This window comes from Epinephelus moara, chromosome 7 (assembly GCF_006386435.1).
Source record: "Epinephelus moara isolate mb chromosome 7, YSFRI_EMoa_1.0, whole genome shotgun sequence".
NCBI lineage: Eukaryota > Metazoa > Chordata > Actinopteri > Perciformes > Serranidae > Epinephelus > Epinephelus moara.
This window is the reverse complement of record NC_065512.1, coordinates 7,952,224-7,965,464: the sequence shown is the minus strand read 5'-3', so window position 1 is coordinate 7,965,464 and position 13,241 is coordinate 7,952,224. Positions and strand designations below refer to the sequence as shown.

Here is a 13,241-nt window from a genome sequence, read left to right as displayed (position 1 = left end):
ACCATTGCTCACTCAGAAATATTAACATATAATCCCCAATATTAGGCTATAGGAATTATGTTCCATCAGTGCGACCAATGACATCAGTGATAGAGATCATTAGTCATTGATACTACGTGTCTAAAGCTTCATACCGATTTTTAAAATTTAAATAATTATACCTACACATTATGTGCAATAGCCTAAACATTTGGGAGCTGCTGTAACAGACTGACAGTCTGATCCTTGTGCACAGTGTTATAAAAAATAATAAATATAAAAAGGACAGAGGTTTGATTCTGAGCTGAGGGTGAATTCTCGCTGTGTAATATTTGAATGTAAAGACAAAAACCGACGTCCAAAGAAATGATTGATGTGCATAAATTCAGTAACTTAAGACAGTCCTGAGTAACAAACTAATATCCAGCAGGATTTAGACTGTGACAGACGGTAAATCTCTGCTAATGAATGTGCTTCAATACAAGCTTTGACACGGACTGAATGAATGAGGAAATGAAACAGCGTGTAAGAGGGAGGAGACAGAGAAAAACTCAGGGTTTATTGAAGAAAACCTGTCAGCGAGCAGGTTATGTTCACAGAGTCTGTTACCATGGTGACTGACTCAGAGTTTCAGCTACCTCTCTTTCTGGAACGGATAACTCAGAGTTTCCCTCATCTCAGGGTTAACTTACTCTGAGTTTTCACATAACCCGCTTTCTGGAATACCCCCCTGGTTTTCCAGAAATCAACTCGGCTGAAAACAAACATCTATTGCAGGACACATTTTGGCGTTTGCTGTGGTCCAAAAACTGACATCCACAGAAAGTTTGGTCTCATTTTGAACCGCATTATCTGCAAAGAAATATCATATCCAATATGCTATGATCTACTAAAGTGAGGCAGAAGACGAGATGAATGAATCATAATTTTTCATTATCCTCGAGAGTCAGGAGGGGCATCTCCACCAGGCACAGCTCTCCACGGTCTGACTGCAACTCGGTTTTGTTCTGTTAGCGGCATGGCGTTATACCACACTGGGTACGTTTCAGAAGCTGTCTTAATTTGGAGGCTTGTTGATTTGGTCATTTGTCCTTGATATTTGTGCTTCTACCATAAGTAAGCGAGAGGGCAATGTAGTTAAATGGTTTCTCTAATCCTCATGATTATCTTGTATCTTCTAAAGCACGCTGTGCCACTTGTGCTAGAATTAAAAGAATTGTCTGGGTTGGCCGCCATCTAGCCTGGAAATCCAGACCCAAATCTAGAAAGATTTAGGGTCTGGCCATGAGTAATGAAAATGGCCCAACTCAAGGGGCGGCACCAAGCATGCATTTGTAAATATCACTGCACGCAATTGGATAACACTACGACCAATCAGAACAATACACGGGGTGACGTATACTCTTAGCTACCAGCGGAGCTAACTGGTAGATTAGACTCTTGCCGTATCCGGTCGGCAAAACAGCAAAAACGTCCTTCTTGCAAAGGAAAGACTCGAGCGCCGTCTTCTGTTCCTCTTTTAGAGAAAAAGCCAAGTCTAACTCGTTCATTGTAGCGGCCAAAGCCGTTTCAAACAACTGGTGTTCATCCGTAGCCATCTTGTTTACTCACTGATTCCGGACTTCGTCGTTGCAGCGCTGTCGTCATCTGTTTAGCTCGCCTCTGGCCCGCCTATATCAGATACACCGATGTGATTGGTGCAGCTCGGTTTCATGGGCATAGGTACTGAGCATCATTACTGATTACCAGAGTGACTCACTGAGCAAATTCAAATCGTGCTCTCGCGAGAACTCTGGATTTCCAGGGTAGCCGCCATCAGCTTGGGCAGCTGAAACAAGATCCGCAGTGTCCAGCTCACATCACTGTCTTTGACCTGTTTGCTCTGTCAGGGAAGATGTTTCATTTAACACATCTAATTTAACTTAAATACAGTGAAGACGACAGAGAGTTGGCAGGAGCAGCAGACACCATGATGAGCACAAAAAGACAAAATATAAAAAAAATTAAGCATGGAACATGCAGGTTTTAACTTTAAATGAAGGTTGTGAAATATTTATTTAACTATTATTTGCCGTGTTAATTTCTCCTCCGATCCAACTCCAACAATAACCATGAGGTCTAAATCGCCACCTTCATCCACAACTTATCGCTTCCTTATCTCTGTGGCATAATTGATATATTATTGGTTTATTCAGTAGAGGGAGATTTAATGACAACTGCTGTCCAAACAGATGGGGGCCAAACAGTAGAAGGAAATGGGAAAGGGGAGGGAGGGGGATGGGGTAAGTGAGGAGGTATTCCTGGACTGTTATTTCACATGGCGAGGCTGCAGGGGAGACTTAAAGCAGGATATATCACTTAAACCCTACCACGCGCCATAGCATAGCACTGTGCTCTTCGCGCGGCCGCTGGCAGACGCTCAGCCCGTCTTCCTGTGCAGCGGGTCCATCCTCAGTCAGCAGGATCAACCGTAATGAATAGAGGATACAGGAGAAGCTCGCTAATCCTCAACCCTCGGGCACGAAGGTCGCTCAGGCCTGCAAGATGTTCAGATCGCTGAGATTGTCTACTTAAAGTGTTCATGAAGATCATATCAAATTGATCTGTGAAGTGTTTTGTACAGCGTCTGCAAATTGTTGATGAAAGAAGAGCTGGGAATGTGAAATGTGAAGCTTTAATTTGATTTGGTGTACAGGCGCTTAAACTATAAACCATACCAGCAGCGCGCACAGTTAAGCACATTTATTACAAATTACAAACACTTTGCATTACTTAAATATTTGAAACCAGGAGCAACATCACTTTTCTTGTGATGCTTTCAGACGCCTTTCGCAAGTATTTAAACCTTTGAACCTTGAGCCAAATTGGTGCGATTTCTTTCAAAAACATGGGGAAAAAAGGCAATGAGCATCTTGGTAAGAAATGTCCCACAAATTTAAAAAAAAAAAATATATATATATATAAAGAAAATTATTGGTAAAAAAAGAACAAAGGTTGGGAAAACTATATTTATAATAATTATTATTTTTACATTTAAAAAATTATGTTACAGAATTATTATAAATCTTCTGCACTGTTTCCAGGTAATTTCCTTGTTTGTTTGTTTTTAACTTTCTTTTTTTGTAACTAATTTTCTTGTTTTGAAATGTATCTTTTTTTTTTTACTCATTTCTTGCTTTTTTTTTTTTTTTTTTGGGTAATTTCTCCTTTCTTTGTTCAGTGTCTTCTTCCCATTTTTTGAGAAGAAATCGAGCCAGTTGGCTCAGGTTTCAAAGAGTCAGTTTTTGTGGAGTATTAAACATTTTTTAGATTCTTGAAACTGAAAAGAAATGGAAGCTGAACGGTGACATTTTCAAATTTTCTGTTTTCAATTATTATATGTGCCTCCTCCAGATTTCTGCCTACTCCAGCTTTAATGAATTCAAAGTGTGTGTGTGTGTGTGTGTGTGTGTGTGTGTGTGTATTGCATTGAATAATCTTCAATTATATAATTCATGAATTGTGATGAAGCCAGCATCTTAAGGCTTTAGTTTAATGTTTTGAAAAATTATTGCATTGATTGCTCTGAAATTTTGTACACATGTATCCATGGTTACCAGAGGAGAACATTAGTAATTACCTGACTTTTTATTGAGACCCATCACCAGGTCAAGATTTTAACTTCTCCAGTCAATATCTCAATATTTACTGAATGGATTTGCACAAAATTTGCATACATATCCCCTTCGAGATTAATTGTGTCAACAAAATTTTAACTTGTTCAGTAGTTTTGTTAATGTCCAAATACCTGCAAAACTAATGACATGCAGGTGCCATTATGTAGTACTTATTGATAAATGGAGTATGCATAAAATTGGGATGTGCTGCTTCTCCATAACGTTGGGCCTTGAACTTTGACCCTGTTGCTCATTTGTCACAGTCCACTTAGCTTCATGCAGCAGCAGTAGTAGATTAAAGTTACAAAAAATATTTTACACTTCTGCCTGATTTCTACTTCTACGGCTGTGCCCCAATATGTTATGTGCAGGCACCCCTCACAAGCGGCAGACATGTGTAGTGTGGCAGATAGCACGTAGCATTTAATTTCATACATGCATGTTGGGACCAGAACTGTCCGGTATTACAACCTCATCGCTCTGATGTCTATCAAACACGACTTCTGCATCGTCTGTTGTGCCCGGCGCGCGGTCACATTTTTCAGGAGGTGTCCGGCGGCTCTCTGTGAGTCCCGCAAACCATCTCTGTGGCTCTGCGGAAGTTCTTCACAAGCACAAAAGTACAAATTAGACCTCACACTTGAATACGGCGTCATCAGTCATCGCAGCTTCTTTCAGCTGTCAGTGCGCTGTCATCTGTCCACACCTTAGTCAATGCAAGGTATCTTCCGCTGTGCCGAGGATCATGGGTCACAATAGCCAGGAAAGCATGCTGGCTTGCGAACTGCAAAATGTGATTGGATGCAGAAGGACATCCTGGTATTTTTGGCATACTGTGTTTGACATAATATGTTTTGGGACTTAGAAAATCTTTTTCTGGCATACTAAACAGCATCGTAGTTTGGGTATTAGAACGCATCTTCAGTCTTGTTTATATAAAGTTTGTGATTCAGTGACAAAGTTGAAGAGTTCAAGTTTAATTTATAGCTCGTCCACCTTTGTTTTTACTTGTGCTAACAAGTCCACAAAATGACCAGATTAAAGTTTTGGTGTTGACGTATTTCGTTTGGTTTTGTGGTGCACATCACTCAGCCTCTCTTGTGCATCCAGAGAGGACTCAGCCCACATTTGCTGTTTTGTAGTCATGTGGTTGGTTTATGCGTAGCATCGCATGCTGAATTACAGCCCATGAAGGAAAGAATGATGGCTTTTTATTGCAACTATGCTCCCGTCACGCTTTGAAGTGGAGAACTGTACGTTGACGCACTCTACCTGGGCTAAGGTTCACATGCAAAACCATAAATACCAAATGTCCGAGTGTCTGTCACTGAAGATGTGGAGCAGCTTGCTTTGGTCAAGTCCGAATAAATAGAATCAGGGCAGGAAATGAAAGTTGAAATGCTGGTTGTTACGCTGCCAAAGTAACTGGCAGTAACTACCAGCAGCAGTTTTATTGGCATCTGACTGGTGGCTGGTGTTAATTAAGGTATTACAATGTGTGTTTATGTGTCTGTGTGGCTGCAAATTTGGCAGCAACGTGTGGGAACTAAACGTGCGCGATTCTCTGCACTGGCGTTTGATTTAAACACTTGTGGTCACATTGGCTGCGTATTAGGTCAGTCAAATGTGTGTCCGTTTATCTGTCAGTCCGTCTTATCTTTCCAGTGGAAAATTGACGTGTCACATTAGTTATTCTTGAGCCTGCTGGAAGGGTTGAGATAGTAGCAGGTGATGTCTTTTAAAAACCCACCAAACCCACAGCCACATGTCCTAGTCACTCCGCGCACATTACTCATCCTGGAGGCATGTACACTTCACTACACACACACACACACACACACACACACACACACACACACACACAGGCTGTCCATCTTTTTACAGCAGAGTGGAAAGCACGGTTGAAGTTGTAAATTCACTTCACAACTCATCAAGTTGGACTTTCCTCCAAATTTAAGGGCTTTTTTTTCATATGTTTATTGGTGTTCTATCTGCTTTATATGACATCTTCTCTTATATTTGCATCTTATTTGTTTATAAATGTGGGTATATCTTTTACCTTTTTATGAACTTATTTCCCTTATCTGCATTTTACTTTATATTTGAACTTATTTAATTTATTTTGCCCTTGCACCTCAGTCTCTTTATGTATGGGCTCTCATTTGTGCTCTCATGTTCCTAATTTTTGTTTTATTTATTTATTTTATTTAGCCTTTGTTATCTCTATAAACAGACATCAACATATGTATGTAGGATTTGTAGGTGACAGGAGAGGATTTTGACATTTAAAGTGTCGTGGTTTCTGTTTTATAGTTTGAGCAGTAGTGACCAATAAGGCAGGTGAACAGTTCGTGTGGAGAGGCAGAACACATCGGCTGAAATACAATTTCGGACGACAAGTTAGATTTATATTGTTTGTTTGTTTGTTTGTTTGTTTGTTTTTTAATTTATCTACATACATACACAAATTTTTGTGTATGTATTAAAGATTAGCCGAAATGACTGTTGTATAATGGGGTAAGTCTTTGCTCAGACATCTGCTGGCTACACCAGATCAGCCCAAAATAATGGCCCATCAGACCGATAGCCAATGGGTTCCAAGATTGGCCTTTTTTAACCAGGTTTGTCCCAATGAGATCAAAGATCTCTTTTACAAGAGAGATCTGGCCAAAAATAGCAGCAACGCAGTTTCAACAATTAACATAAAACCCCATAGATTTAAATACCATTAAAATGATCAGACAGCCTGGACTGAACAGATTTAACTAAAGTTTAAATCATTTAGCGTCATCGTGTCTGGAAGCTTTAGATTTATCTGCAGATTGTTCCTGCAGAAGGTGCAGAGAACATATACGCTTTCTTTCCCATTGAAGTTCTGATTTTGGGCGCAACAAAAAGCAAAAAGTCCGGTGAACTAAGACTGTAATTTCCATAGATGAAATTTAAAAGAAGATAAGTAGGTCGGAATTTTACCAAGAATGGCTTTGTAAATAAAAACATACAATTGGCCGAGGCAATGTGTTCATAAAGCAGGTCAATTTACTTTTTACTGTAAAACCCAGATAAGGGTTGGGAGGGTTCGGATTTTAAGTGTTTTACTCTGTAAATCTTGTAGTCTGGAAAGCAGCTTAAAAAGTGCACTATAAATAAACTTATTATCAAGATGAGCACTAACAGGTAAAAGTCTTAATATCACCTTCAGTGTGTAAAGTTAATAACTTTAACTTTCACTTTAAAGATATTTTTTATCGATCTTTGGCAGGGAAATTTGATCGCAGCAGCACAACGGCAGAAATAGTACCAAAAAAATAAATAAGAGGTTTAGAAAACTAAAATAAGAAGAGAAATTAAAAATGAAAAATATACAAGTGCCTTTGGAGAAAAAATTGAGAGGTATTTTTCAGTCTTAGACTCTGAACTCTTCTTTTACAGTCGCTGCTTTAAAGTTGTCTCATCTGAGAAATGGCTTCATAGTAAACATGTTAAACCTGACTTTATCCTAACTGCTCATTTGTTCCTTCTCTGCAGCGTTCCTACTTTTTGGTGTCAACCTGTCAGACCCATTGTACGTCTCTGTCCGGCTCTGTAAAATGTAGCTGTGTAGTTATCATTCCTGAGGTCTCTTGTGAGTTTTGTCTCAGTCATATGATCTTTTAGGAGGGTTTGTGCAAACTCTGTCACTGAGGTGGTCTTTCTCTGCGGAGATGGCCTCCTGTCTGTAGGAGTCGGTCAGTCCCACTTGTTGCGGGGGAAAGGTTTCCTCATATTACGCTCTTTCTCTGTCTTGTATCTACTGGATTTGTAAGATTAAAACCAGCTAGATTAAGTTTTCAGTCACAGGCAGAGAGTTCATAAAAAGTGAGTGAAAGAAAAAGCATTTCATAAACAAAGTAAAACATTTTCTGATCAGAAACAAACAGATGAATTTTGGCATAAAACAGATAAACATGAACTCATTTATATTGCAGCAGCCTGCTTACTTATTCCGATCTCTTTCTCATTCCTTCCCTCTTCAGAAAGGTTCATATAGAGGTCTTCTGCTTCACCACGACTATTTTTAACAAAGCTTGAAAGCCAAGCATTGGACACACACACACACATGATCGCACAGACCCTTAGACAGGTGCCAACTTTTGTGCCGAAAAGCGTGGTGTGGTGTGTTGTGGCGGGGTGTGTGCGCGGGGAGTGACTGTGGGCTGGTGTCGGAGGAATGCTTGACCTCGCCGGCCTCTTGCCGCTGTTTGGCTTTGATCAAACATTCCTCTGGAAGTTTCCCCCTTCTGCTGTCACCGAGCCGCGGGGCAGTGATACGCTTGTGTGTGTTTTTATGTGTTTAGTGTGGGTGATGGAAGACGAAGAGAAGAGAGGGTGTCATTTTCTGATGTGATTTATTTGTCAGTCGTTTTATAAGCAAGATAAAAGAAGAAAATATTAAACATTAAAACAAAACCTGCACAAAGAAGCAAAAATTGTTAATGGTGGTAGTCGTACTGTTAAAGTCTTCCATCTAATATCTTGGATACGGGACCATAAATTAATCCATGCAGTATTTTAGACCCTTAAAACTCTGCTGGTCCACTGGTCAGTCTACATAAACATTGTTCAAACCCACAGAACTTTATTGTATTTTTTATTGGAGACAGAGTTATCAAATAAGTATAAATATATGCTAGGTAGAGCTTATTAAATATGAATCAGGATTCTGTTGCTGCATTGCCAATTTTTTTGCCTCAGATGAATTTGGAAACATATTTTAGTGTACTGTTTAGCTGTAAAATGAGAGCGTTTGTCACCCAGCCACCATATTGGAAACAACTGAGCTGAAACAAAACACCATCCTTCAGCGGGGTAAAGAAACATTCTCACTTTACAGCTAAACAGTACACTAAAATATGTTTCTGAAAACATTTGAGGCGAGAAATCATTAGTTTTCAATGTCAAAAAAATTTGCATCTTCGCATCGCGTAGAGTTCAACTTTAGTGAACTTTAACCTGCGATGTCACAGCCTCAACCAGTAGCAAAGAAGTATGTGTGGACGAGACAGTAATAGTTGCCATGTCTGACCAGCTGTTATTGTATGATATTAGCCATGAAAAATACAAACTGCCCCATATGAGAGATGCTCAGGGTTCCCACGGTCATGGAAAAAACTGGTATAGTCATGGAATTTCACAATCTCATCTTCCAGGCTTGGAAAAGTCATGGAATTAGCAAAAATCATTGAAAGTTTTGGAAAGTCGTGGAAAAGTTACCAGCTGTAACTTTAAGCCTGTCAAGCTAACGTTTGATGTCACAAAGACAGCAATGTTAATCGTAGCGAGCTGGTAATAAGAAAACTCACAACCGTAACTAAAATCTAGTGTTAAGTTATATTTTTTCAGCTTTCCAAAACTGGAAACTTCCTCAGTTTGGCCAAGCATAGTGAAAAAAAATCTATTCAACAATTTAATACTATGAACTACTTACAAATGCATTCATTAGTAGTATCTAGAACGTGATTCCAAAGACAGCCATGGTCATTTTCACTATTTTCTGGCTGCTCTACAGACCAAACAATTATTTGGGAAAATAGTCTGCAGATTAATCGATAATGAAAATAATCGTTAGTTGCTGCCCTAGTTTGAATATTCACTCAAAGCTTCATTGAACAAGCTGATACAGAATATGTATATATCAGGGTATCTGCAGGTCCTTAAAGTCTTTAAGTCTTAAATTCATGTTTAGAAAGGCCTTAAAAGTCAATAAGTAGTCTTAAATCTGAAAACAGGGCGTTTGCAGGTTTTCAAAAAGTCTTAAAATTTCTTGTTCAATTTTTGTAATATTAGGCCTCAATGTCAATAAATGTCATTTATCCATCTCTTTATTTCTTTCTGTCAAAATGGATAAAGCTCCTTTTGTGAAAAAACACTTTCCTTCAAATCTTTAAACCTACCACTAAACCTGATTTATTCATTTATTTGATGTATTTATTTGGACCCTCATTAGTCACTACCAAGGTAGCAACTACTGGTGATACTGTCTTTTAACTTTATATTATATATATAACTGTTGGCAAAATGTAAATGAATCTTATTCACTATGATAACCATATTCCTACATAAAACTTACCTCTGCATTGGACCACATATTCAATACCTACCTTTACAATTACCTGCAATGCTTGGATAAAAAGAAGATGATTGGTCCAGTTTTAAATGTGGTTAAAAAGTATCTTGAAATGGTCTTAAAAATCATTACATTTAAGTATCTGATAACTGTAGACACCTTGTGTAGGATACTGTCAGACAGAGTAGAATATGATGATTTTACCAACCTTTAAAGCTACCTAATAAACATGGAAAACTGGACGTGAACAGGTTAGAAAGAAAGAGCTGAATGAAGGGAGGAGTGTTTTTTTAATATGTCCTCTAATTTTATTTTGTTGTGAATATTGAATATTGAAGAGAGAAAGGAGTTTAATTGGTTGTTCTTTAGTGAGAGTAAAGCAGTATTGTTTGTTTGTATTTCCCAAACACAAATTAAGAAAAAAGAGAATGACCTCATATGTCGATGTCTTGGGTTTAATTTATGTGCAATCAGCAGGCTGAAAAATCTGCTGACTTGCGTCTGCATGAAGCCTTCATCAGGGGATTATATATGCTGTGAGGACAAGGAGAAGAATGGTTTTAGGGTTTTGAGGGTGGTTAAGAGAAGTGTTGAGATCTTGACTGGTGTGTGAAGAGAGTGTGGGATTGTGAGATGCTTCGACTGAGGGAAGAGTGTGTGTTGTGAGGAGTGAGAAAGCCTGGCTTGGGAGAGTGGAAGGAGTAGTAAAGGGGGGTTGTTCTTGATGAGCTAAGGAAAAAGCATGTTGTGGGTGTGTTTAGGAGACTTGAATAAAGACAGGAAGTGTTGCGGCTGCGTTGGGAGAAAATGTGTGTTGTGGGTCTGTGAAAAAACTTGTTGTGGGTGTAGAGAAAGTCTTAAAATAAGGAGACTGTTTGTGTTGTGGGGGTGTGGAGAAAGAAAGACATGTCTGGGAGAATGAGGGAAAGGAAGATGAAAATGTTTTTAGAACAAAGTGTGATTGTGTTGTTGGTTTAGACAAAGTTTTAAATCAGAAGAAAGTGTGTGGACGAGGAGGGACAGCAGAAAATTGTGAGAGTCTTGCTCGGGTCTCTGAAAGCAGCCAGGAAGGGAGACGGAGTGATTGGCTGAGGAGGGAGAGGGGAGTGTTTCAGGGCAGTAAGGAGTCTCGAGGACGTCTTGCAGAGGAGTGGACAGAGGCAGAGCAACGCAAGCAGTCTGGATTGGCTGCGGTGAGAGTGTGTCTTGTGTGTTTAAGATCCTGTGAGGAAGCAGGGGAGAGAAATCTGAGTGTGCACAAGGAAGGGGAGTGCTGGTAGGAAGGAGAGGTGAAGAGGAGGACAAGAAGGGAAGAGGGCAAGTCAGAGGGTAAAGATCGGAGCAAGGGGAAGGTGGTGAGGACAAGAGGGTGAGAAAGGAGTTTTGTTTGTGGGTGAGAGCTGTGGCACATGAAGAGCTGACGAAGGAGAAAGAGGAGAAAAAGAAAACAAAGAGGGGAGGGTGAGAAAAATACTGTAGTGGAATAAAGACTGACAGGATTAATGAGAGGGAGAGTAACAAGTGACTTCACAAGTTTCTGCTGCCAGCCAAAACCAGAGACAAAAATATCCCATTGAGAGGGAGCTTAGTGACAGGAGCTGGTGTTTTTTGAGTGCTCCTCCTCCTCCTCCTTCTCCTTCTTCCTCCTCCTCTTCTTCATGCTGTTGTTGGCCTTAACTGGCGGCGGGTCACTGGGGCGCCACTACATCGCCATGTTCGAGGCCACGCAGAACGTCATGCTCAAGCCTACGGAGACCTGGAGGGAAGCACTGCTGGACACCCGCGTCATGGACCTCTTCTTCACCGTGAGTATCCATCACTGATGTTTTTTATCTTGCTTAGAGAATCTGCAGGTTCTGATCAATTAAAATTAATTAATCGGACATTTTAAAATTCTCAAAACCTGTTTGAGAACCTGCAGATTTGAATGAAATTGTTCCAGTCGCAGTGGTTTTAAATTTTTGCTTTCGTTGTGTGTGGCATAATGAAAAAGTACGGACATAAAATTAACCTGCAGATGTCTCACCCTCTGATGTTCTTTATTTTGTCAATTAATCTGCGTCTGTCTGTGTGAGTGTCTTTCCATCCATCCATCTCTGTCTGTCTGGGAGGTCTGTCCAGGTTCTCATCCAAAGTCAATGTCTTTCTCTCACACACATTTCCATTTCAGTTTTCTTGTGTCCCTCTTTACCCTTTCTTCTTCTCTTTCATTTTTTCCCCTGACCTCTACATGGCGGTTTATTTATGATAAACAAAGAGAGACGGTTTGCCTTTTCATGTTGGGCAAAGACATTTCACTTGACCTTGTCTCCTTGGCGCATGTGAGGTTTTTACTGCTTTCGTGGGTTTTTTGGGCGCACCATTAAGTAGATTTATGGGTGCTTTGCAGTGGGGTCGTGTTATTGTGTGACTGTCCAGAGGACCGCCCCGTGAAGTAAATGTGTATTTTTGTGCAGTGACTTGTGTGTTTTAAGAGGCGGCCCACGCTGGCTAAAGCAAACGGTGTGGAAGGGGAAGTGTGGAACAAACTGGTCAGCTCCTCTTCCATTTCAGCATCCGTTTAAACCTAATGGCTGCCCTTCGCCAGATACTGCTCCACTGCTTAGCCTGTCCGCTGCCCTGCTGCCATATAGTGCTCCACTTCCCTTCTGTTTCACTACCGCAACCTCTGCAGCTACACTGTTACTGCTACACTACTCTTTCCCTACCTGTCAACTGTAAATATTGATACTGGTCCACTCACTTAACCCTTTGAAACCTACAGGAACACGATGGTTGCTTTCACACCTGACCTTGGTTTGGTTCGTTTCAATCAAACTCGAGTTCATTTGCCCCCTCAGTGCGGTTCGTTTGGGCAGGTGTGAACACAGCAATCTCACTCAGGTGTGCACCAAAACAACCAGACTGAGACCTTCTTGAAGAGGTGGTCTCAGTCTGGTTACAAACGAACTCTGGTGCGGTTCATTTGTGGTGAGAACGTGTTCCGACCTGGATCTGAACCAACTGCAGTAGGGTTGTACCCAAATATTCGGATATTCGAATATTCGTTTCTATGGGTAGGTATTCGTTATGAAAATTTGGTATTCGATATTCGTTTTTTTATTTACTTAATTTTTTTATTATTATTTTATTTTATTTTTTTAAACATTTTTTTTCAGTGCTAAATGTAGTCTTTCTGTTGTTGGTAAATGTAGGTTATCAATAAAAATCAAAACTTTTAAATTGCATTGTTAAAAATGTGAAAATATAGTATAGCCTACCAGCTGAGCTTGTGCACACGTCACGCTTGAGCGCATCCGTCTGAGGCTGTGGATCAATGCCAAGTTTTACCACTTTATCACTATTCCCTCTAACTTGTAGCTGTTTTTTCGTTATCTTTTGAATTTAATATGAATTATGGAACCGTTTTTGTCAACGTTTGTTTCCCCCGTTTTGTACAATAAATTATTGTTTAAAGTTTCAGCAAGTTTCTTTTGGAGTGCGTGACACAAGTGTGTTTT

The 13,241-nt window shown here is 39.9% G+C and overlaps 1 protein-coding gene across 2 annotated transcripts in view; it reads left to right on the top strand.

Moving 5' to 3' along the window:
- xpo4 (exportin 4) overlaps window positions 1–13,241 on the top strand; it is a 230,709-nt gene that overhangs the window by 23,892 nt on the left and 193,576 nt on the right. For both annotated transcript variants that reach the window (XM_050049190.1, XM_050049189.1), the window contains exon 7: window positions 11,434–11,546. In XM_050049190.1, the coding sequence (XP_049905147.1) occupies window positions 11,434–11,546 (113 nt within the window). The remainder of the gene's footprint in view (window positions 1–11,433; window positions 11,547–13,241) is intronic.